General features: G+C 52.0%; 2 protein-coding genes across 3 annotated transcripts; both read right to left on the minus strand.

The window, feature by feature from the left end:
• Positions 1-8,081: 8,081 nt before the first annotated feature.
• On the minus strand, positions 8,082-19,188 carry SLC16A4 (solute carrier family 16 member 4). 2 transcript variants are annotated; one of them, XM_040536178.1, is made up of 9 exons: positions 18,821-19,188; positions 18,203-18,312; positions 17,102-17,234; positions 16,584-16,727; positions 15,946-16,107; positions 15,021-15,569; positions 13,556-13,767; positions 12,702-12,795; positions 8,082-8,431 (listed from the first exon to the last, which is right to left on the minus strand). In XM_040536178.1, the coding sequence occupies exons 1-9, from the start codon at positions 18,834-18,836 to the stop codon at positions 8,277-8,279; spliced, it is 1,575 nt and encodes a 524-aa protein (XP_040392112.1). In that variant the 5' UTR covers positions 18,837-19,188; the 3' UTR covers positions 8,082-8,276. The 2 variants fall into 2 exon arrangements, with proteins under 2 accessions (XP_040392112.1, XP_040392113.1); XM_040536179.1 differs by lacking the exon at positions 15,021-15,569.
• A 2,104-nt stretch (positions 19,189-21,292) lies between these two features.
• On the minus strand, positions 21,293-23,223 carry LAMTOR5 (late endosomal/lysosomal adaptor, MAPK and MTOR activator 5). The gene is made up of 4 exons (XM_040536181.1): positions 23,066-23,223; positions 22,884-22,945; positions 22,142-22,259; positions 21,293-21,650 (listed from the first exon to the last, which is right to left on the minus strand). The coding sequence occupies exons 1-4, from the start codon at positions 23,098-23,100 to the stop codon at positions 21,590-21,592; spliced, it is 276 nt and encodes a 91-aa protein (XP_040392115.1). The 5' UTR covers positions 23,101-23,223; the 3' UTR covers positions 21,293-21,589.
• Positions 23,224-23,493: the final 270 nt, after the last annotated feature.

Genomic DNA, 23,493 nt, shown 5'->3' on the forward strand with positions numbered 1-23,493 from the left:
AATTTGTGTATGTCGATGCGGAAAGCCAAGCGATGCTTAGGCAAAGCCATGTATGTGTTTATGGGGTGCTGGTATAAGCATTTAAATGAAGCTGTTTATGGCAAATGAGAGCGTTTTTAGATACTGCTGGTAATGAGGGGAGGGAAACAGAGAGGGGAGACTTCTGAGATGGGATTTTCTTCCAGCAGCTGGTGTTTGTAGCTGAAGTTGATATTTTTGCGACGTATTTCATGTTCTGTTGAAATGTCACCTCTGAATCTGTGCTAACTCGAAGCACTGTGCGGAAGGCCCGGGGCCCGCAGCAGGAACAGGAGGCGTGCTCGAGCCTCTCCGGCTTCAGCTTGGCTGGTGGTTGATGCCCCCGGGAGACGAGCGGTCTGTGAGCATAACCCAAGTAAGGGAGATGCTTCTCAGAAGCTGGCCGTCTGCTCGGGCGGCCAGGCGTGTGTTTCGGGGTTGGGCGTGCTCCCACCTCTTGGATGTGCTTTGGCTCGTTGCGGTACGGCAAGTGGGGCCGGCGGTGGCTGCTCCAGGAGGGTGCTGTGGCTCTGACTCAGGCTCCTCCGTTACTGAACTGGGGGCTCGTTGCAGTCTCTTCATGTTACGTGTTTATTCTGGAGGCTTGGAGGTACTGTGGGATGTGGGGTAGGGTGATTCTCCCGTGGCTGTTCTGTAACAGCAGGTTGGTTTTTGTGTGCTGGGTCTGCCTGCTCAATTGGTTAGAGGGATGCTTTGGCTCCAGGAAAACCTGTGCTTTTGTTAAAGCTGGGCCCTCTGAAGGGTTAAGTGCTCTATATGCATCATATTAATTTGGCTAATGAGACTTCAGGCAAGCAATCTGGGGAAAGTGGATTTGTAAAGAGAACCATTTAATTAACTGCACTGCAGTAGAAAGTGATGCACGTGGCTTAGATGGGGAACCGGTACTTTGAATTCACACATTTTTTCAGAATTGTGCTTTTACCAGCCGCAGCTGAATTAATAAGTGAGTTTTAGACATCAGATGGCCCAGATTCTGCTCTTAGCTAATAACAAGCTTATGTTCGCCTCATGCTGCTGGTTTGCTGTGAAATAGCAAATGCTCCTTGAGGATCGGCTCCCGCCACGTGTCCCACCTTGTGCGAGCTGACCGGGCGAGTCGCCCGCAGAAAGGCGAGGGAAAGGAGTGGGAAGCACCTTGGGCAGATGGCTTTGTGATTCCTGTTGTATCTCCTCCTGTTATTGTCTGTTAGCTGCGGGCCTGTGTTTAATTATAGCCAGCTTGAGAACTGGATGAGGTAAACTGTTAAGGCAGGGTAAGCTGCTGGAGGGCTGGCGGCGTCGCCCTGTGTGCAGGTTGCGGGGTCTGCCCCGCGGGGCTGCGCTGCTGGTGCCTGCAGGAGGAGCGCAGACCGAGGACGGAGCGGCACTGACGTTTATGACAATGTCTTTTGACAGTCCTTTGTATCTTCCTCCAGTGATGGATGCGTTAATTAAACGGTGCGGCGACACGGCGGTGGTGCTGCGGCTGCCTCTCTGCTGAGCTCCCGGCCGTGCCCGTGCTGGCGTGGGGCTGGCGCGTGTTGTCCCGGGTCGGGACGGCGTGCGAGGGACCGTGCGCGGCTGCCGTGGCTCTGCCAATGAGCCGCAGGTTAATTGTGGGGGCCGGGTATTTCAGCTGCTTTCTTCCCTGCCTTGACCTTCACACCTAGTTCTGCAGTCGGATTGGAAGGTCGGTCTGTAGATTTTGAGCCGCCTCCGGCGTTTCCTGTCCCCAGACGCAGCAGTAGGGCAGGCTGACTCTCAGCAGTGCGTACTGCTTCAGCCGGAGCCCTGGGTGCTGCCCTGAGCCGGCAGCTTTCCCCGTAACGCCTGCAGTTCGTAACAAGCGAGCATCGGGGTACTTCAGTCTGTGTCTTCGTTCCTATGAAAGCACCGTGTTCCAGGCCTGCAAAATCCCAAACCGCAGCGTGCCTCGGGGCCACCCGCGGGTGCAGGAGGCTTGCCGGTTAGGGAGCCTGCGTTTCCTTTGGCCGAGCTTCCCAAGGGCTGTTGGGGAGCTCTGGGGGCTGGTGGAGCAGCGGTGCCCCGGCGGTGCTCGTGGCGGAGCGGCGCTGCCTGGGAGCTGCTCGTGGTGCTCACCTTTGGCAGCGTTGGTGCGGGGTGAGCTCCTGAACTGCCTGGGCATGGCGAGGAAGGGGACGGCACCGTCCCTTGGGTGGGTGAACGAGAGGCCTCGTTCCTGGTGTCTGCCAGCCCGGCTCCCTTTCTCTTGCACTAAGGCATGATTCAAACCGAATTGGCGTGACGTGTTCCTGGCTGTCAGAGGGCTGATAACAAATGCCTTTTCTCTTCCTCCTTGACTTTGTTTCCTCCTCCGTAGTTCCCTTCCCTTGCTTGGCTAAAGGCTTGAGGACACGGGGATGGAGCTGTTGGAGTGATGGGGTCACTGGAAGGTTGTGCAGACACCTCCCTGGCCCTATCTTGCCCATGCGAGACATATCTGTAGGGGAAAGTGCTCAAAAGCTCAGAGGTGACTTAGGAGGCAAAGTCTGCATTGCTTTGGAAATAGAGACTTTGACGTATGAATTGCTTCTGAAATTGCCCATGGGCTTGAACGTGAGTTCCTCATCTTCTGTGGTTGCTGCAGGCTTGAAAGCATTTCAGTGAGGATCAGGCTTTGTAAACTTATTTTAGCTTTAGATAAGACTTCTGTATTTTCAAACATCTTTTTTTCCATTAGGGTAGCTGATAAATTCCCATCAGCTTCAGTGAAAGTAGCTGTGCTACCTTTAAAGATGTTTTTTAAACCAAAAAACAAAGCAGCTCACCTCCCAGGGTGGCTTTCATGTGGCTGGAAGTAAAATTTCCAAGCTCAGGCTGTGCTGAATTTCCACGCAGTGGCAGCCCGCAGCACCAGAGCAGTGCTGGAGGGGCTGGGGCGCGGGGCGCGCTGCGGGCAGGAGGGAAGCGAGCACTGAAGGAGCCCAGCGTGCCTGGTATCAGTGTGCGTAAGGGCGAGTAAACAGCAGAAACCACACGCGGCATCTGCCAAACAAGCGGGTGAAGGAAGAACAGCCTTGTTTCCTGTTGCTGGAAGGCCGTGTTGTCATATCCTTACCGAGCTATTTTAGATTGCCCTCCGCTTTGTCCCTATGGCTTAAGGGAAAAGCGGAGACCTCAGCAGCGCTGTGGGCTGGAGCACACCTGGCTGCGGGTGTGCTGGGTGTCGCCATCCAAAACGGCTCACGGAGCAACGAGCGAGCATTCTTGTTCTTTAAGCTGTCCCTGAATTAAGTAGGCCTTATTTTTCTCAGAGTTAATGAGCGTCCTGCAAAGGCAGCGCTTCTCACGGTACTGCTGCAGGCATAGCCGTGGTGTGGCTCTGTGCGCAGGGCAGCCGGCTGCAGGCGGTGGGGCTGACCCCAGGCGTCCTGCCCTGGTCGCGCCTCCCGGAGCCTTGCAGCTTCTTGGCCGGGGCTCAAAGTTCACCTTGTGCACACGAGGGAAGGGATGGAAATGATCGAGCCCAGCCTGTGGAGCAGATTTTATTCCGAGATAAAGATTGTTGCTTATTACGCAATAAAGATCGGGATCAGCTTTCCCTGCATTCAGTGCCTGGGTTTATCAGTTGGCAGCACCTGAGAGCAGCAGGGGGGAAGTCCCCGGCTTGGTTATCGCAGATCTTTTTTGTTAAGGCAGGCTGAGCGTGTTGAGGGCAAGATGGGAGAGGCTCGCTTGTGTAGTGAGGAATGGCTAAAGCCGAGTTTTCAAGTCTTTGCCCTGCCTTTTGATGAGGCAGAAGAGGCCTCCACCAACTCGCAACCAGCAAGAGGAGGCTGCAGCCGATAGCCAGGGCCCTAGAAAGCATACGCTGAGGGTGCTTTTGTATAAAAAATTCCAATATGAGTTAAGGACTTGCGCAGTATGGTTTTTGATATGATCTCCAATTGCAGTGTCTTCCTTAGCTTTTAGAGAGAGAGCTGATAAATCCCATCTAAATCAGAGTTTTATCTTGGCTTCTGCAAAGTCCGTTGGTGTGGGATTCAGGTCCGCCGGGTGCTGCCTTCTCCCTCCTGCGGGACGCCCGGCCCAGCTCCTGCTGCTCCTCGCTCCCTTGTGGCCAGGGCTGCTGCTGCGCGGGGTTATACGTGGGAGGAGATCGCGGAATGTGAGTAATGATGGAAAAGCATTTTTCGCCCCTCTAGCTCCCCGGAAGGATTGCAGCCTCGCAGCCAAGCTCTTTGGGCCTCGGTTGTGCGTTTCTCAACATCCCAGCAGGAACTGATGCGTAGTGACAGCAGCAGGTGCTGCGATTTCCCACTGGAGAAGCTGAGCCTGTGTTTGATCCCCCCCGCCTTTCTTCAGTTTTGTAGTGCTAAAATTAATCAGGAATCAGGCTAACGGTTCCCTGTCTGCCATTACTTAGAAGGCTTTTTATCTAAATAAAGTAGATTTTTTTTTTCAAAGGCGCCCAGGGATGTTGCACCAGGTTTCTGTTGGGATATGGTGAGAACTGGAGGCTGTTTCATTAGGCTTCGTGTAAAAGCTTTCATTACTCTTCTGCATCAGTAACAAGCTTTGCTCTATCTTTTGCAAGATCTCTAGCATCTGGTTTCTCTGCGCTGTTCTCCTGGTGTGAATTTTAGGGAGGTTTTCAAACCAAAGGCTCTTTGCTGAAGTGCTTCCAAACCTGGTTTGTCATCCAGGTGGGAGCGGGGCACAGCCCACCGTGGTGAGTGACCCACGGGCACCACGTGTGCGAAAGATGAGCTTGGGACAGGAGGGTGCTGTACCTGCTGACTACAAGCACTGGGTTTCTCCAGGCTGTTTTATTTGTTTTACAAGTTAAATTACTTCATGAGAAAGATCTCTAGTGGCTTGGTAGCGATGAGCATTACAGAAAAAGGGCAGAGATGATGCTTGAGAGGCACCGTGAAGCGTGTGGGACTTGGGACTGGGCAGAACCGGGAGGGCACCGCGTGCTGAGCAAAGCCCTGTCCGTGCTGACGATCATGTTAAGCCAACACTGCTTGTTTTCTCCACCCTATATTCTGCAGTTGACTAAGGGAGCAGGAATGAGGGGGATTTGTTATCAGCCTAAGAGATTACAGCTAGATTTCTTTTGAACTTGTTTGTGTCCCAGCAAACCCTACTTCAGCATTTATCCGATCAGCGTGTGATGCTGTTTACTATGCAAAACTGTCTTTATGAAGTTATTTGCAAGATGACTTCAATGGGATGGAAAATCTTCCTCCGGGCAGATGTTCCCATTGTCGTTGCTGTTTGTTTCTCTAACGTATGTGTTGTGCGTACTTTGCGAGTAAATAAATGGCTTTGGTTTTCAGTGTTGCGAGGAAAACTAAAACATCTGTTTTGTGTTTGCCTCCTCAGCAAAAGGTACAAGAGGAGAGGAGTGGATGTGACCAGCAGAGGTTATCCTGAGCCTGCTGAGCTGCAAAGGCAGCAGCTTGAAGACTTCTCCTACCACCCCGGCTGATGGTAGGACTGCGCAGGGCAGCTGGGAGCAGCTTCTCGCAGCAGGGATTTCTTTTCCTCAACCTTTTTGGACAGATAAGAGGAGGTGATTAGGGCTTGAGAAAGGTACCTTGTCTATGCAAAGTTATTTCTGAGGCACATAAAGGCTGGTGGTGCCTGTGTGTGCGGTAGGATGCTGTGGGAAATGGGAACTCCTGAGCTGTCTGCAGAAGGAGATGGGGGTACAAGCATGTTGGAGACCCTAAATTTTCTTATATGAGGGTAAGGAAGTGGTGGCCTGTGCTACTCTGATGGAGAGCACAAGCAAGGGGGGACAGGGGGTACTCTCCTCAAAATCCTGGAGGCTGGGGAGGTAGGTTGGAGCAGATGGGATGAGGTGTGCCCACTGCATCCTGCGGGTTGGTTCTTGGTAGCAAAAGAGCTGAAAACAGCAGTGCTTGTGTGGAAATGAGAGCGGTGTTCAGCAGAGTGGGTTTATCTAGGGAAAGGGGGGAAGAGCTTAGAGCATGAGGACAGGTACTATAAATCAGGCAGGGTGGGATCAGTGCAGCAGGGTGAGGATGTGGTGTGTCAGCTCTTCTTCATCTGCACATTGCCTTGGTCTCTGGATCTTGCGCTGTTGGATAGGAAAAAGCACTAGTGAACTTAAATGTGCATTAGAGATGCAGAAGGAGAGGGATTTTTGAAGCTCTTGAGTTTGGAAACCTGAAGCCAAGCATAAGCCAGTAAAGCCTGAATAGTTTCTATTACAGCAACAGAACCAGTAGTCTTTAATTTGTTCAGTAGGAGCATGAATATTTCAAGAGGTGAAAACTTAAATTTGCAAATGAAAGCTTCGTCCCTGCTGAAGGTCTTAGCCCAATGTGCAGTGCAGGACTGGCTTGAGACAAATTACATGGGATCCGCTTGCCCCTCTTCAATCCCCAGTGCCTTAAACACCTCAAATAGTCTTTTTTTTATCCTTAAACCCTGGTTGCTCAGCAAATGACATGCGAGATCCTCTCGTGGATCTAAGCATAAGCTGGTACAGGTGGATCACATGCTGTGTTTGATGCTGCGGTTTGGATGTGAAAGGACAATTTTTGAAGCATTTGCTGCCTGTGGATTTCTGCAGGAATTGGAGGAAGCTGTGAACAGGCAGATCTATGAAAAAACAGGCGTTTTATACCACTGATATTCCCCACTGAGTGCAAATTCAGGACTAAAATATTTCCCTTATTTCAGTTTGGCTTTGTTTGGTTGTGTAACTGTTGAATATGGCCCATCACCTGCGAGTGAGCTGTCCTGCCTGCAGCGATGTCTGAGCTGCTTAATGCAGCTGTGAAGTTGTGCAGCTTTTTATTAAACGTAGACCGCTTAATTTTGTGCTTGAAATAACCCATTGGGCAGTTTAAAGGAATGTTTCTGTAGGGGAATAACTCTTGATGCTGTAAAAGAAAAGGGGGCGAGTGGGGAAGGATTGTGCTAGTGGCTGAGTTGGTGGCCATGTAAAACCCCTGTGATATCCCAGCTCTGCGTAATAATTTTAAAGGTGATAACACAGAAAATCGCAGCCTCAATAGCGGCCAGAAAGGCAGGACAGCTGCACCCTGCCCCTCCAAAGGAAAGCTGTAGGGTGCTGGCAGAGCACGGGCTTGCTGAGCCCCCAGCGAGGCTCCGGGTGCTGTGCTGGGAAGCGGGCGCGAGGGCATGATGAGCGGCTGTGGGGCTGGAAGCTTGCCCTGTCATGGGTTTTGGTTCCAAGTCCTCTGCCATGACAACCAATGCCATACTAGAGTTTCTTTAGGCTACGGCCTTCGAGCGTTTCCAAACTCTCCAAACAAATTCCTTTCACAAAGCCTAATAAAATAGGGCTAACAGGGCTACGAAGATGGTGAAGGGTCTGGAGGGGGAGACGTGTGAGGAGAGGCTGAGGTCACTTGGCCTGTTCAGCCTGGGAAAGAGGAGGCTGAGGGGAGATCTCATCGCGGCCTACAGCTTCCTCGCGAGGGGAGTGGATGGGCAGGTGCCGATCTCTCCTCTTTAGTCACCAGTGATAGGACCCGCAGGAATGGTGTCAAGCTGAGGCAGGGGAGGTTCAGGCTGGACATCAGGAAGAGGTTCTTCACTGAGAGGGTGGTCGCCCACTGGAACAGGCTCCCCAGGGACACAGTCATGGCACCAAGCCTGTTGGAGTTTAAGAAGCGTTTGGACTGTGCACTTAGTCACAGGGTCAGAATTTTTGGGTAGACCTCTGCGGTGCCAGGAGTTGGACTCGATGATCCGTATGGGTCCATTCCAACTCAGGATATTCTATGCCCAGCTGATTTTCTCATCCTGTTGGAAGTTAAAACCTTATCTCTTGTACCAATCTGTGTCCCTGCATCCCTCCCCGTTGCTAATTAGTCATATCTGAGTAAATAAGCTGAAACCTTCCCCTGTGCTTTGGCACTCGGGAGCTCCTGGCCGCCATGTCCTGGAGGCGAGGCAGCTTCGTGCTGGGCAGAGGATGGGGGGGCCAGGGGCTGCCAGGCCCCTTGTCCCCAGCTGGGAGCTGGCAGAGCCCCCACGTCCCCCCGGCCGCCAGCTGTGTTCCTTCCTGTCAAACAGTGCGTTACCCTACGTGGTTCTCAGGTGGCTTTAATCACACGTGGACCAGAAACATCTAGAAATGCTAACGGTGAGTCTGACATCTGAAAATCCCTGGTTTGATTTCACTGCCATTGGTAGCTTTGGGTGCAGAAGGTCTGTGCTGGCCGCCGCGTCTGGTTGCAGGTGCAATGAAGCTGGTTCTTCAAAGCTTCTGCTGCCTTAAAGCTTCAGCCCAGCGTGGGGACGTTGCTCGGGTTGGCTTCGTTTAGCTTCCACTTCTGGGCCAGCGGCTCAAAGAAGAAGGACATGGGCGAGATGAGAGCACAGGCTCCAGCAAAGAGGAAAGAGCAGGCATAGGTCTGCGTGTAGTCATACAGCCACCCTGTGGGAGGAAAGATCGTTAGTAAAGCTGTTGGATTTTCTCACCAAAAGCCTTTTGGGAGGTGGGCGGGAAGTGAAGGATGTGTGTTCTCATTTCAGAATGCCTCCGATATTTTCTTTAGGTTACCTTAACCGTGGCTGTGCAGCACGGACGGCTGGTGCCTGGTCAGGTTAGGATGGTTGTGATAGGTGTAACTGGCAAACGTGTAGGATGTTCTTCCTGGGGCTGATGTTGCCGGATCCTTGTAGTGGAAGTGGATTTTAATCTGATGGAATTTAATCCCCAACTTTTTTTTTCCTGTTTCAGTAGGTGGGCAAGAAGTAGCTGGTGCAGCAGATGTTAGGTCCCATTGGTAACGAGTTGACTCCTTTGCAACATCCGCACTGCAATCTCTGGATTCCCCAGACCTGCTGCCTTGTGAGCAGGCCCAGTTTAACACAACCTGTCTAATATGAAAGATCCCAGACCAAGAGCAGGGAGTGAACTTGCTTAAAGGTAGCTTTGCCAGCACTTAAAAGGAAAACCTACATTCAGTAGAGACTCAGGTATCTGCAAGGGGGCAGAGTGCCTTTTAAAAATGACCTTTAAGTGTTTTGTTTGGTTACATCATATCATCTAGTATCTGGACATTTCAGTTTAAATGTGCATAATTCCTCTGTTTGAATCTAAAATATACAAAGCAATAGGAGTTGCTACTGTGTGTAATAAATTCTGTAACATACTCCCAAATCTGGCATATGGATGCACAAGGTGGGTTAGCAGCAGAGTGGCCAGCTGAGCTAGATCTGCTACTGGTCTACACCAGAATTCCTCCCTGACATCCACAGATTTACACAATTTACACCAGTGTTAGATCTGGCCTGAGTCTGGGATTCTTAAAACTGGAAAGGAGTGGAAACAGCAACCTTGTCCCAAGAGATCCCAGCTTTGCACTGGAGCACTATTCCCGCTGTACCTGTGAGCGCCCCAGCTCTCAGTGGGAAAGGGAGTGATGCTGCTCGGGACGTGGCTGTGTGACTGGCGAGAGGTGCTAATGTTTCCTTCCTGTAGATTTGTATGGCCATGGAGGTCTGTAGAACGGGGGAAAGGCTCGTGTTGCTTTGCTCTACTGCCGCTTCCCTGTGGGCTTGCCAGCGGCATTTGGTTTGTTATCCCATGCCTATGCTGTGAGGTTTCAGCTCTGTTTTTTTCTCAGGGATATTGTTTGAGCCCTGCATGTGCCTTGGCCAGAGGGCAGAGCCAAGAACCCATCGTGGTTGGACTAGATGATCTTCAGAGGTCCCTTCCAACCTCGGCCATTCTGTGACGGTGCTGTCTGTCGGAAGGGGACCCTGTGGTGTAGGACATGGTGATGCAGGTCCCGCTCCTGGGCCCTGTATGTTGTGCAGGGTTGTTTATTCTGAGAGGTGGGATCAGTTTTTCCTGTCTGAAAGTCTGTGAGATGTGGACAAGGGATGCTAATGTAGTCATTTGTAAGATGTAGGTGTCCAGGACAGAGTGCTCTAGTTGTGGAGCTCTGAGTATTTCTATTATTTTTAAAAATTGCCTTCTGGATATTTACAAATGTGGGATTTTTCTGTTTTTTTCTATAAGCTCAAGCTAGTGCTGAAGCACCAGCATAGCCTCCTGGCTGGCAGAGCAGCGATGGTGATGCCTTCACCACCAGACGTCCCAGCCTTCAAAGCCTGCGTTCCTGCTCCCTGAGCAAAAAATAAAAGTAAATTCCTGCTGCAGAGAGCAGAATTAGAAGCCAATGGTCTGCAAAGTGCAACAGAGCAGCAGTTTTGCAAGCAATGCCGGTAAATCCCTGGCATGTAAAGTGGTACAATGCAAACAAGCACTGCACATGCTTATGCTGTGGGCTGCGGTTGGGTTGTTGAAATTGCACCACTGCTCTGTGATCAGCAGAGGGATCTGGCACCTCGGGGTTTTGTTTATTACAGATGTCCTAGCAGCAATATCTAGCATGAAGAGACAGGCAGAATTTAGGTGAAAGCATCTAAATGTATGTGCCAATGCAGCTTTCAAATGATTCCTTTCTCTCCCCCTTCACCGCACGTTTGTTGGGGCTGGAGTTTTTGTGTGCTGGCTGCTGGAATCTATTCTGTAATCTCGGATTACGTAGTTTGTTTGGTTTTTTCCTTTTGCAGTGTGAGTTACTGATTTGTCCTGTTTATGGAAATAAAATATCCTCTCCCTCCTTAGCTTGGTTGCGGCTTGCCAAAATAATGTTTGTTTTGTCTTGTTCCACTTTGGTTTTGTTTTTCAGAAGGGCAGGAGCGTCCAACAGCGCTTGCAGGCAAACAGCTGTGAGCAAGCCGTCAGGCTTCTCACCCCAGGCTTTCAGTCGGGCTGGCTGCCTCCAGACTTGAGGGCTTTAAGTTAAACAGATTTGCAGGTAAGTCACCTTTTTGTTGCATTGTGATTAGGCTTTGCTCTAGTGTGTAAAATAAGCATTTTTTAATATGCGTGTTAATGTTATGTCTTGGGGTTCGCTATAAAAATTTGTCTTCATAAAATTCTAAAAATCGTACTTCTGAAGTCGAACTTTTAGGAAAGTCAGCAGCAGTCAAAGGCACTAAACCCCAAGATATTACGTAGCATTTAAATCCCATTCTGTATTCTGCAAGGAGCAGCTGCTTTTAGAAACTTAATCAGTAGTTTCTAGTCCCATTCAGTATTCATGCTTAATACAGCTGTGTTGGAGGAGGAAAATTGCAGAAGAAAGAAAAAGAATTGGAAGAGAAAATTGCAGAAAACTGAAAATTATCTTGTATCGCAAACCTGGATCCTGATCTCTGAATCATTTCCCTCTTGCTCTGCTTACATTGAGATGGATCAGTGAGAGTTTTGCTTCTTGGCTTTGTTTGGCCTTTATTTATCCCATCTGTATTAAGAAGACTGATTTCTGTGCAAGGCCTTTTGCAAGAAACCTGCTTGCTTTACAAAATCCAGACATATTCTCGCAGTGAGTGGTTAGCATCTTCAGAATGCAGAAGGCTTCCAATTAGCAAAAATATATTGGAAGCAGATGAAAATGTAGCTGCTGTGTTAGCATGTATGATGCATGGATAAAGGATTGCCAACTTATTTCTTTTTGTACTGTCAGAGAATTTACTCAGATGGTTTTACAGGTATTGCTTTGTGGTGGACATACATCTTGTATCAGCAGAAGAGATCTTCCCCGGTATAGGCTATGTATCACTGTGACAGTGTAAAGCACGCTGTCAATGGAAGTACTTAAGTTGCTTGAAATTGCATCCATATACAGAGTTTGGCCAACCTAGAGATATTGATTAGGGAAATCAATCTTACTCATGCCCGCAGTACAGCAGGCTTGCTAAAACTTTGCAGCACGGAGGTGGTATTGCAGAATACTTGGCAGCTTGGAGCCAAGTGTGCCTGCAGGCGCGGGGCAGCTGCCAGCACGGGGCAGGAAACAGCAGATGAAGAACAGCTTGCCAGGTTTTAGGCTGAGTTCAGGGCACATCTGCTAGGTGGGTGATGGGGCATCGTTCACACCAGTGTTTGACCTTGCAGCTTTTTCTGTTCACTTTCATTGTAGGAACAGCTAAGATCCTCGTTCCAGATATGAGGTGTGGCTAAGGGTCAGGAAAAGGATGAGCTTTGTCCTGGCCTGGATGTATGGAAGAGAATGAGCCCCTCTCTTGTGAACAGAAGCTCATTTCTGAGTGCTTGAAATCTGCCAGATACTCAAAACTGTCTTGGTTTCCTGGCAGAGGGAGAAGAGGAAAGGCTTTTCATCCTCCTTACCTTTGGGCCCAGGAGCTCTCATGGCTAAGTAGCGTAATCTTCTTCAAAACAGGAGATTACTGGGACTTCGCTGTACATTTCAGTGCCTCTGCTCGGTAGGGCTGCTGCTGAGCCTGTTCAATCCTTGCCTTTATCAAGCTGTCTCCCCTCCTGTCCCTCCGTTTCTAGCTCAGTATTAATAATGCATTCTTAGTGGTAAAATCTGTGGTGGTGTGGTCACCATTGATCTGTTGTGGTCAGGCTTATAAAGGGGGGGAGGCGGGGGTTGGAGGCCAGCATCCTTTTTCCCATGCAGCTGTTAGACTGCTGGTTGGGCTTTGCAAATTCATGAGCAAAAACATTGCCTGTGCATAAAGATAATGTTCTTAAATATGCTTTTTTCTACTTAGACAGAAAGACCATCTGTGGATGCTTACGGGTAGGAGAGTGAACCAGAAGTACATTTAATTGGTGGATATCTGTGGTGGGTATGTGTGGTATGTAATGTATGAGCTACCTGCTAGAGGAGGTCCACCGACGGCTGCTATCCCAGCAAAGAAGGAAGCAAATCCCAAGTAGCTGTGGAGTTTTGGCACACCAACTAGATCTACCTGATTGTAAAAACCAAATCAATAATTACTGGTAGGGTTCATGTGAATGAGCAAGGCACAAAGCACCTGTTCTGGGGAGTTTCCTTTTCAGCTGCTGTAATATTTTGGGAGGACTTTGCACATGTAGGTCTGGTTTAGCCTTGAATCCGCTCGCCTCCTTAAGGTCGGCGCTGAAATTACAGGGATGCAAGGTGCGTTGCTCTCATCCCGCTGTTTGGGCATCTCCTGAAACTGGTAATGCTGCTGAGGCTTTGAGGAGGCTGGTGTAAAATCTGACCGCATTCCTTCCCGGGAGGAAATCCCAAATTGTAATGTTGTTTCCCTGTCCAGATCCTGCTGGAACTGGTCTGTGTGTTACAGATAATTCGGGGGTTGGGACCAGATATTCACAGCTCCCTGGTTTTGCCTGAGTGCTTGTAAATGAATGGATTCATTCTGGTTCCCAGGAGCTGGAGCCATCTCCTTTAGAAAGGAGGATGTGGGAAGCAATTAGCTGAGTCAAATCACTGACAATCTGCAGCAGACTCTGGGTGCTTTTGTTGCACCTGGGCTGTGCGTGCCAGTCAGCAGGCTGGGGGGGAGACTGGGGCTCTCGAGGGGCTCAAACTGGGGGCTCTGGAGGGGAGACTCCTCTGATGCAAGTCTGCACCAGCCCAGGGCACTTTAGCTTTAGGAAAAGGTTGTTAGGTATTTTGTGGAATATTGCTGGAAACACTGTGTATTATTATTTTTTTGTTATTATTTAAAGAAATATCCTCACCAGCACAGGGAGCACCAGAGCCAGGAATCCACCGCAGAAAATGGCAAAAGCCACAGCGTAGGTCATGAGCAGCGGGAAGGTGGTCGCCAGAGGGCAGAGCAGGTTGGTGATGCCACAGAGCACCAGGTAAGCCGCGTGGTAGTGGTACTTCTTGGTCCAGTTCTGGTCGGCGATCCACCCCGAGAGAAGTTGGCTGACTGTCTCTGTGATGCCTGGGGAAAGAGGAGGTCATCGAGCCTCTGAGAAGATATTTTTTTTACATTTTTTTCCCTATTTTGTGAGGAGCTGTGAAATGCATTCCGCCTGCCACTTGCTTTAAGGATATGGCCACAAAGGGCTGCAATGCCAAGAAGCCACAGGAAGGCATTTTTAGGCTGTTGTAAAATTCATGCTTTTTTCTTTACCTTGGTGCCTTCTTTGCCTGCGGGTGCACAAAAGTGGTCTGTAGAAATTCAGTTAAGGGCTGTGCACTCAACAGAAAACTCTGAAGTGCCCTTCAGTAAAAATAGGAAAGAAAGGTTTGTCACTTGATCTTTTTCAAGAGGAAGAAAAAGCAGACTACTGAGAAGTGTTCATTTGTGTGTGTGTTTTTTTTTAAGAAGCAAAAAAGGACAAAAGCCCAGCATTTTTTTTGAAGGATCAGCAAACCTTTGATACTTGATTTAATGTTTCTGGATGTGTTTTTATAAACTAAAGGTGAAAGGACTGATAACTGTCAGCTCTATCTTGCTGACCCTCCTACTCTTAATTCAAAATGTCAGATTAATTGCTGTGATCTCTTTCTAGACTCTTCCACAGCATGCATAATTTCTAAATGTTATACAGCACTGTAGAAGACAAATTTATTTTTGTGTAATAAAATATTTTATCATGACTGAGAATGGAGCCACTTTTTTAACCTGATGTGACTTCAGTGTAATGCCTTCTTTATGCCATTATTTTTTGGGGGCGGGTGGTATTTTTTTCCCTCCTTTCAGGTGAATATGCCAAATCCAAATGGCTAGATCCAATTTATTAGTGTGTTTTTGTTGTTTTTCTCTCCTAATACCGTATTTCTCTCTGCATACATTCCTGGGTCAGACTAGAGGTCCTGGATTTCTGAGTGACTCTGGATTTCTGTGGCTTTTGTGGGTTTAAGCAAAGCAGGGAGATTTGTGGGAAGGCTTGGGAGGACTGGTAGCACCTATGCAATTTGAAACTTGTGTTTGTTCATTGCAGAAGGGATGGGTGATCATCTGGCTTAGGTTGAGAGAACCACCCACCATGTGAGAGCAACTTTGTACTTGTACAGAAGGCGACACTATATATACAGAATGGGGGCTAAGGGCTGTGAGCTTAAGCTCTTCCATGAAGATTTATTCTAGAACACATTTGGGACTATTCCTTGGCAAGATTTGTGTTGTATTTCTTTCCTATTTTGGCATCATTGTAATTATAAATGTGTTGAAAAGATTCTTTTGCCTACCAGCCACTGAAATGAGGTAAGAAGCATCCATGCTGCTTATGCCCAACGTCCTGGCTCTTGCTACCAGGTGGAAGATGGGCACGAAGTAGGCCAAGTGGCTGAACAAAAAAGACCATGTAAAAATGTAGAAGAGGGGATCCTTCAAAGGGGAAAAGTCAAGGAGAGGCTGTGGATTTTCTTCTTTGGTCGCTGGGAGGGGTTTACAGCTACTCATGGCCTCGCTGGCTGTTTCTGGTGAGCTGTGGTCTGCAGGGGCTTTCTCCAGCCCTTCCGACACCTCTGCAATTGCCGGCCCAGAGATGTCTCCACTGCAGTGTGCCACGGGTTGCTCTGTGATGGGCAGGTCCTGTGTGTGGCCAAGCTGCACTCCCCTGTCAGGGGCTTCATCCAGGTGTCTAGCAAGGGTTTCTGAATCTTTTTTTGGCACTGAAGACTCATTGTCGTGATTTTTAGCAGAGGAGCGTTGAGGCAGCTGGGTGCTGATGGGACGCAGCAGCATGCTGGAAGGCACGAGGTTTAGCATGATGCCTCCAAAAATCAGGAGAGTACCTAAACAAAGACAAAAGATGCCTTTTTTTTTTTTCTTTTAGATCTTTTTTAGACAGGATGTAATCCATGTTGGACATGGAGAAAGATCAGCAAAGAGGTAAAGGTGCCTTGCCGGAGCCGTTGTTCTGGCTTTTGGGCTGGAAGTCCCTTTCTTTCTGATGCATGCAAAAAGAAAACAGAATCTGGGGTGGGTTGTTTTATTTTCACTCATCAAAAATGATGGACTGTCCTGAAACAGCATAGTAAAAGTAGATATCCCCAAACTAACCTAGAAAGAGGCCAAGTTGTTCCTTGGTGCATCCAATTTTAGTTTTTAAAAAGAGCCTCAGGTGCCTTCTTCACACTGAGGGATGTGGAAAGCGGGAGATGCGCTCACCTTGCCAGCCGTAGGAATCGATGAGGAGCTGTGTGAAGGGCGCTATCAGGAACGTCAGTCCCATTCCCGAGCGGGCGATGGCGTTGGAGAAAGCCAGCCGCGTCCTGCAGCGCTTGGCCGTCATCACCGCTGCTGCCTGGTAAAGGCAGCAGAACCCCATGCCTGCGACACGGGTGGAAGTGGGATGTTAGTGCCAAGAAGCGGCTGCTTCGTATCGGGAGGTCTGGGGATTCAGAGGCGTGCTGTCCTAAGCTTATTCTCCCTGCAATGGAGGTGAAAATGAAGGCGGGGGCTGACTGCTGTTGCTATCAGTGGAGAACAGGATTTCGGGCATGTTGTTTAGTGTCCAGGGTTTTTGAGGCTGTGCACTTTTACGAAGGGATTAAAAGGCCAGGATTTGTGGCATATGTTGGGTCCAGGGGAAAACAAAACAAAGTTAGTGTGGTCTAGCATGTTGAAATTGGTATCTTATGTTCCTGAGCACGAAGCTTTGGGGTTTCGTGCGACATCTCATGGAAGGGGGCTGGTGGCAGTAAAGGGACCGGTGACGGTGGGGACACAGCCTGGTTTAACTGAGCTGCTTCTGCTCGTTGTGTGCAGTGAGGTCCCCACGCGCCCGTGCGCCGCAGGCAGCTCACCCAGGAGGAGTCCCATGGAGACGCAGAGGAAGGGGACGCTGGTGGCCTGCGTGCTGAGCAGGCAGCCGCCGCTGACCAAGCCGGCCCCGATGACGGAGGTCGGCCGCTCGCCCAGCCTCCTGCAGACCACGGCCACCAGCGGGGCTGCAAGGGAAAAGAGGCAGAGCTCTTGTGCCCCAAAATGACAGCTGATGCTCCGCAGGGCCTGGAAACTTGGACCCTGGAAATCTGGGGGAAGAGGACGGAATTGAAGCCCAAACTTCCAGATTTCCTTAACCTGCTTCTTGCTGCACAACACAGCTCTGGTGAATTATTCAGCAGCTGGTTTGATTGGAGACATTAGTAATGCTGCTAGGGCTGAGGATTTGCTCGTGTCCTCTATAACCAAGCAGCTACAGCAAGGTGCCGTGACCCCGCGGCTGGGGACGGAGGTGCCACCCCCAGAGCACCCCAGTGCCCCATCCATCAGAGCAACCCGAGGCTGCAGCACTGCCCCAGCCCCCGTGGCGCCTGCTCACCTCCCAGGAAGCGCAGCGAGGACATGATGGAGCCGATCCAGCTGACTTGCTCCGAGGAGCCCCCCACCTCCTCTTGAAAAGCCACGAAGAAAATGCCAAAGGTCTTGAGCATTCCCATCACAAGCACGTTAACCTGAGTTCAGATCAGAAGCAGGTCAGGTGCTGCAGGGGACAGGTGCTGCTTTCCTGCTGCTTTGTGTGCTCCCTCGTTCGGGATAACTTGTTGTGTTCTGGGAGAAAGAAACTGCGAGCAGGGGTGCAGCGAGTGTTGGGGGGATGTCGTTAGGGTGGACTCGTGGTGGCCACGTTGTGCTTTAAGCTCACCCGAATCCTGTACAAAACTGGCTTTTTCAAAGAAAAAGAGCAAAATAACACCAGAGCTTAACTCTGCCGGTGTGTTTTGCTTTGCAAATTGTGTTTTTAGTATTAAAAAATAATAATGAACAGGTCTCAATGCTATGAAACATTGCCAGCAGAGGATGGGAGACGAGCGGAGCAGGCGCGGGTGTTTGCCAGCCCCATTTCCTTGGCTGGCCCCGCCACGGGGCAAAGGACAGTTGGTGCCCTCGGTGTCCTGCCTCCCTCCTCCTCGAGCTGGGGTTAACGATTGGCAGCTGTGGACACTGCCAGATGCACTCCGCAGTGGGGTGGAAGGGGGGAAGGTTTCCTGCGCGTCCCGGCGTTCCTAGCTGCGTGCTGGGGTTTTCTTTATCACCGACGGGGGGGATCGCCTGGGCTCGGGTGTTGGTATTGAAGCACGTGGCATGGGGGCGTGCAGGACCACTGCTTTCCAGGTGGGATTTCCTGGCTCCTGCGTAGTGACAAAACCAGCGTGGGGACAGAGGCGGCTCGGGGGAGGTGAGGATGGTCGCGTCCTTGCGAGCGGGGCCTGTGGCGACAGAGCTCTTTGCTCAGCCAGCAGCGAAGCAGGGACCACTGTCTGCCTGTCCGCGGTGTGGCAAAGCACTTTGTCTCTTAGTGATTGCCTATCTTATTCTGCCATCGGTTGGACAGGGTTAGCCTGTCCTGCATGCGCCAGACTTGGGACTTTCCACAGACCCCAGCTTCCAAAGGTTTTAGATGAGTTTGTTCTCTGCTTACCAGGAAGAAGTGGAGCACCGCTGCCCATGCCCACCCTCCACCTGTGCCTTGGCTTGCGTCTCCCATCGCTGCTGGTGGCTCTGACTCCAGCTTTTCCTCTTTCCTTTCCCCTGGAAATGAGAATTTTGGGGTGCAGTAGCTCCTTGCTTCCTTGCTGTTGCAGTTAACCTGTGAAGCTGCTTCCCTGAGAGCATCAGCTGCCCTTGAACCCCTTTGGTCCTTTCCCATTGAACAGGAAGCAGCATTTTGTGTTCGACTTGAGAAAGCTTTTGAGGATGGGTGAAGCTTTTACCAAGCCCTTTTCCAATGGATATTAGGTTGCACATAATCGCTGGCTGCAAACAGCTTAGACTCCTTTCTCCTTCCCACCAAATTGCTAAAGCTACTTAATATTCAGTGATTTCAAGTGACGAGCACCTCCCCGCTGCTTTAGAGCACTCAGTCTGTGCTTTAGAGCACAGGTTTGCCCGAAGTCGGGGGTTCACTGTCTGTTACCCGTCTTTGAGCTCTCAGGGGAAGCTGTCCATTTCCCACCTTCCTCTGCTCCCCTCCTTCCCATCGCCTCGCCTGTGCTGCACCTCCCGTGGTGGGGTTGATAAACGTGAAACTGTTCCTTACCGTCTTGCTGCTGCATGCTGGAAAACCTTCCCTGAAACAGCAGATTGCAAAGAGGAATCTTCTCTTCATTTGCTCCAGAAACAAGATCCCCCCATTGGGACCTGCTGCCCCCAAGTCTGGTCCCTCATCCGTCCCCGGTGAGGACAGCCAAGGCAGGACGTCGGCGCTGGGGCTTTGTGGACGGAGCCTTCCTCCTCCGCACTGCCTCCAGGCCAGGAGTCCCTCCCCTTCCCTGGCCGGGGCTTTCGCCGAGCAGAAATCCTGCCTGGAGGAAATGGAGCCTCTGGAGGAAAAGCCTGCAAGGATCCAGCTCCAGGCAAGGCTCCGGGTCCTGCTAGACATGGAGTGGAGCGGTAGGTGGCAATGGTGGCCTGAAGCCAAGCCCTGGGCGGCGAGCGGCCACCCAGCCCTTGGCCCCAGAAATAGGAGAGAGCCTGGAAAGCTTCGCGTTTTACAGCCAAGGTGCTCCGCAGCGGGATCAGGGCAGGAGCTGGTAGCCGAGTGCATTTGAGTTCGCTCCGTGCCTCCGTTGTGACTATGCACAAAGTCCAGGGCAAGCAGAGCCGCTATGCTTTGTGCCCCCATTTCGGCTGACCTGTCACCCCGATTGACGTCCCTAAAGTAAGATGGAACTGTAGGATCCTGACGACCTGTCCCCTCCCTGCCTTGGCAGAGCAGGCAGCGCTCCAGCCCGCTGCAGGATCCTAGGACAGAAAGACAGGGTTGGACGGACCGGGGTAACTCCGGGGCTAGGGAGAAGCTTTCGCTGTAGCAGGGCTGGTAATGCGTGCATTGAGCTTTTACTGAAGTGGGATGGGTTTTGCAGTGCGTGTGGTTTAAAGGCTCGGAGGACAGCAGCTCACAGAGGCCGGGGGTGCTGGGGAGGAGGCGGCGGCAGCAGCGGGTGCAGTGACTGCGCCCCAGACGTCCTGGAGGAACCGCTCGGCCTCCTCGGCTCGAGCTGCTCTGCGTGCGGCCAGGGAGCAAATGCGGGGCCCTGTTAATGAGTGCAGCGGTCCCAGGGCTTGTTACTGGGAGCACGGAGTGCTGCTGTGCCCTTCTGTGCTCATTGAGGTGCTGAAAACCAGCCACATGCCCCGTCCCCTTGCCTTTTTGCTCTTCAAGGGACAACAGCTTCTGCTGGCTTCTGGCTATTTAAAATGTGCAATATTACTCTCTTCTGAGTAGATAAGCTTGGAACTTGAGTATCAAACAACAAAGAAAAGGGGGGAGGGAATGAGTTAATAGCACAGAGCTTTGTGTGCTGTGCCTTGATGGTGCTGGAAACACAAGGCATGGATGGGAAATGAAATTGCTCAAAATTTGGGGATGTTCATAGCACCCAAAAGGGAGGTTCGAGGAGCTGAGCACAGACTGGGGCGCCCGAGGTTGGTGTATTCATTACTCCACAGCTCAGACAGGATCCCCGTGGTGATTTAGGCACATGGCAGCTTTTCATTTTTGGGGCAGGCGTCTGTACGTGGCTGCAGGACACGGGCAGGGGCTGGCCACGGCTGGAGGAGGAGAGTCAGGAAAGCCAGTTCTCAGAAGGATTCTCGAGTTTGCAGGCAGCAGACATCCCTCCTCCACGCCTGCAGGCTGGGTGCCTAAAACACAGCTGTTCATCCCACAGCATCTTCCTGAGCCGCGTGCAGGTGACTTTGGGGATGGCCACCTGGCAGCGGTGGCAGTGCTCTCCTTCCAGAGCAGCCAGCGGGGGGGGGGGGGGGGGGGGGGGGGGGCGCAGATCCCCCTCCGCTCCTGCTTAGAGGCCGCGTTGTTAATTGAACTTAACAGGGGGGTGTAGCCCAGCTGGGCAGGGTGGGCTTGTCCCTCATGCCTGTTTCATCCAAAACAGCGACTATGAGATTGGGAGGGCCACCGACTCGTGCAGTAGTAAAGTCAAAGCAGCGTGAATGCAGATTTTCTCTCTGACCCAGCCCTGTTAGCTTGTGCTCCACCGTGAAGCTTCCTTTCTGCTTTATGCGTGAGGACAGCTGCAGGCCAGCTCCTTTTCCCTGTATGGAGGAAGCATCTGAGCATAGCAGTTTTTCGAGGGAAAAGCCTTTCTGCAGGATTGTTTCCCTGTACCATTTCATATATAAAGTGAACAAAGGCCTGGGTTTGTAAGGATGTTGTCAACATCCATTTGCGGTTCATGCAGCCACGGCAGGCAGCACAGACAGGGCCAACAAGTTTAGGTTTGAACTTCAGCCCAAGACCTGATAAGCAACTCATTCTCACATGGACAATTTAACTACGGGAGGCTAAACATTTCCCAGGAGAAATTCCTAGGAAAGTGTTTGTACCTTTTCCCCTGGAGGACCCGCCATTAATCCAAGTCTTTGTGCATTACTCCTTTTCTCTATAGAAACGCTAATGAAGAACGGACTGGCAGATGGTACCTCACTTGGCTTTTGGGAAAGCAACGAGCAACAGTTTTCAAAGTAGGAGCAAAGAGAAGCAAAGGCATGTTTTTGCAGGTCATTTATTGATTTCTCCAACAAATAAGGCCACACACATACACACACACGCTTTGTAGTATCTATCATTACACAAGCTCGGTGAGTGACCCGCATTTCATCCTCAGCAGCACACGTGCTAAAATGCAAATTGGAAACCCTGACAGCTGCACAGGAGCTGTTAAATAGAGAGGGAGAGCCTTCAGCCCAGATTTGGTACTAGAAGCATGTTTCGCACTGGAGCACAGAGAGGAGAGTCGTCGTCCAGTGAGGAGCTGGTCTGGAGTGGAGCATCAGGATGTCAGGGTCAGGATGCCAGCTTGTGCACTGCTACAGTGATGCTGTCATGCTTCTGGATCATGATATTCCTAGAACAAGGGAAGTGAGGCAGTTGAGAAGCCAGCTACGAGAGCAGAAGCTGACTTGGGTGGAAAACCAGATGGGCAGCTCTGTGCTAGACCTCTCAGTTGCTGCATCTCTTCCCGTCCCTCCCAGGAAGAGTGCTGGAAAAGTCTTCACTAACAAAACTGGCAAAAAAATGACACTACGTCATGGGCTAAATTATCCACGGGGATCCCAACAGCGGAAGAAGTATCATGCTGGAGTAGCCACCAGCCCCTGAAAGGCTTCCTTCTGCTTTTACAGTTCCTGTTATTTGAGGTCCCATTAATCTAATATTTCCCATGCCTATTTGTGACTGCCCTCTCCATGTAGCTTTGGAGATGGAGCTTCCTCCAAGCCTGCCGGTTTACTAAAAGAGAGAGAGCAGTGCTCTAGATTTGACCCCCCTAGGAGATCCCAAAAGATGGGGGGAAAGGTGAACGCAGAGAAAAGCAGCACCCCTGGGCTGGATGCTCACCCGCTGTCTGACTCCAGGCATACCACAGGTATATCGGTTGGGTCGGAGGTGAGCTTGGCTGCCTGCTGGGCGAGGACAGAGATGACGCCGGCGTGCTCATCGGAGAGTGTTCCTCGGCCTGCGAGGCAAGGGAGATGCTGACTAAAACCATGCGTGCACAGGAAGCAGCCCCCGCACAGAGCCAGGTGGGTCTGCTCCTGCCAGTCCCACTGTCCCTCTGCGGGCTGACACAGCATCTCCCCAAACTGTGGCCCCTCTAAAAAAATTGATTTTAAGCGTCAGGAACAGGTTGAGGTTTAGAATTACAGCATATCCCAAGCTGGAAGGGACCCACACGGATCATCAAGTCCAACTCCTAGCCCCGCACAGAATCACCCCAAAATCAAACCCTATGTCCAAGAGCGTTGTGCAAACGCTTCTTGGACTCCGGCAGGCCCGGTGCCGTGACCGCTGCCCCGGGGAGCCTGTCCCAGCGTGCGACCCTAACCACGGCGCAGACCCCCGCCCGAACGCCCAGCCTGACCCTCCCCTGCCCCGGCTCCAGCCCTCGGGCCCCGGCGCCGTCCCCAGAGCGCAGAGCTCAGCGCCTGCCCCCCGCTCCCCGTGAGGGGGCTGCGGGCCGCCAGGAGGCCTCCCCTCGGCCTGCTCTGGGCTGAGCCAACCCGGGGCCCTCCGCCGCCCCTCGCGCGCCTTCCCCTCAGGCCCTTGGCCGGGGGGCCCCGGCCCCGGCCCCGTTACTCACACCCCAGGTTGAGGCCCTGCGAGTCGGTGCACAGGACGCCCACCACGGCCGGGCTCTTCATGCTGCGGGCAGAGGGCGGCGGTGAGCGCCGGGGCGGCCCCGCTCCCCCCGCTCCCCCCGCCCCCCCCCGCGGCCTCGCCCTCCCCGCCCCCCCCCGCTCCCCCCCCGCTCCCCCCCCGCACGTGTCCTCCAGGTGCTGCTCCAGGGTCCCCTCCATGCCGCCGGCCCCGCGCCCTCGCTTCCGCCCTGCTCCGGCGGCTCCTGGCAGCGGCGCCAGTCACGTGACGCGCGCGGACGGTGGCGCCGCGGGACCAAACGGGCTCAGTGCGCGAAGGGCTCACGGGGAGGGGCCCCACGCGTGACCCGATCCCCGCGGCCCCCGCGCTCGGGAGCCTCCGGGCCCGAGCCCTCGGGGGCTGGCTACAAAGGCGGGGCGCGCAGCTCCTCGCCCCCGCCCCCCCCCAAGCCGGGCCCAGCGGCGCGTGAGCCCCACGCGTGACCGCGGAGCGGCACCGGGGGGGGCCGGCGGCGGGGCCCCGGGGCCGGCTGGCGGCCGCCCGGGTGCGCCTGGCGCTGGCTCTCGCCGCGTCGGGCTGGAAAATTACGCTGC

The sequence above is a fragment of the Cygnus olor genome, chromosome 24 (assembly GCF_009769625.2).
Source record: "Cygnus olor isolate bCygOlo1 chromosome 24, bCygOlo1.pri.v2, whole genome shotgun sequence".
Classification (NCBI taxonomy): Eukaryota; Metazoa; Chordata; class Aves; order Anseriformes; family Anatidae; genus Cygnus; species Cygnus olor.

What these genes read in the sequence shown, in the direction of transcription:
- SLC16A4 (XM_040536178.1), bottom strand. An exon ending in CGGTGCTCCACTTCTTCCTG is followed by an intron (nt 17,235 to 18,202) that starts GTAAGCAGAGAA and finishes ATCTGAACTCAG; the next exon opens with GTTAACGTGCTTGTGATGGG. An exon ending in CGGTGGACCTCCTCTAGCAG is followed by an intron (nt 8,432 to 12,701) that starts GTAGCTCATACA and finishes TTCCTCCCACAG; the next exon opens with GGTGGCTGTATGACTACACG.
- LAMTOR5 (XM_040536181.1), bottom strand. Translation starts at nt 23,100, where the DNA reads ATGGAGGGGACCCTGGAGCAGCACCTGGAGGACAC. An exon ending in GAGCAGCACCTGGAGGACAC is followed by an intron (nt 22,946 to 23,065) that starts GTGCGGGGGGGG and finishes CTCTGCCCGCAG; the next exon opens with CATGAAGAGCCCGGCCGTGG. An exon ending in TGCCTGGAGTCAGACAGCGG is followed by an intron (nt 21,651 to 22,141) that starts GTGAGCATCCAG and finishes CCCTTGTTCTAG; the next exon opens with GAATATCATGATCCAGAAGC.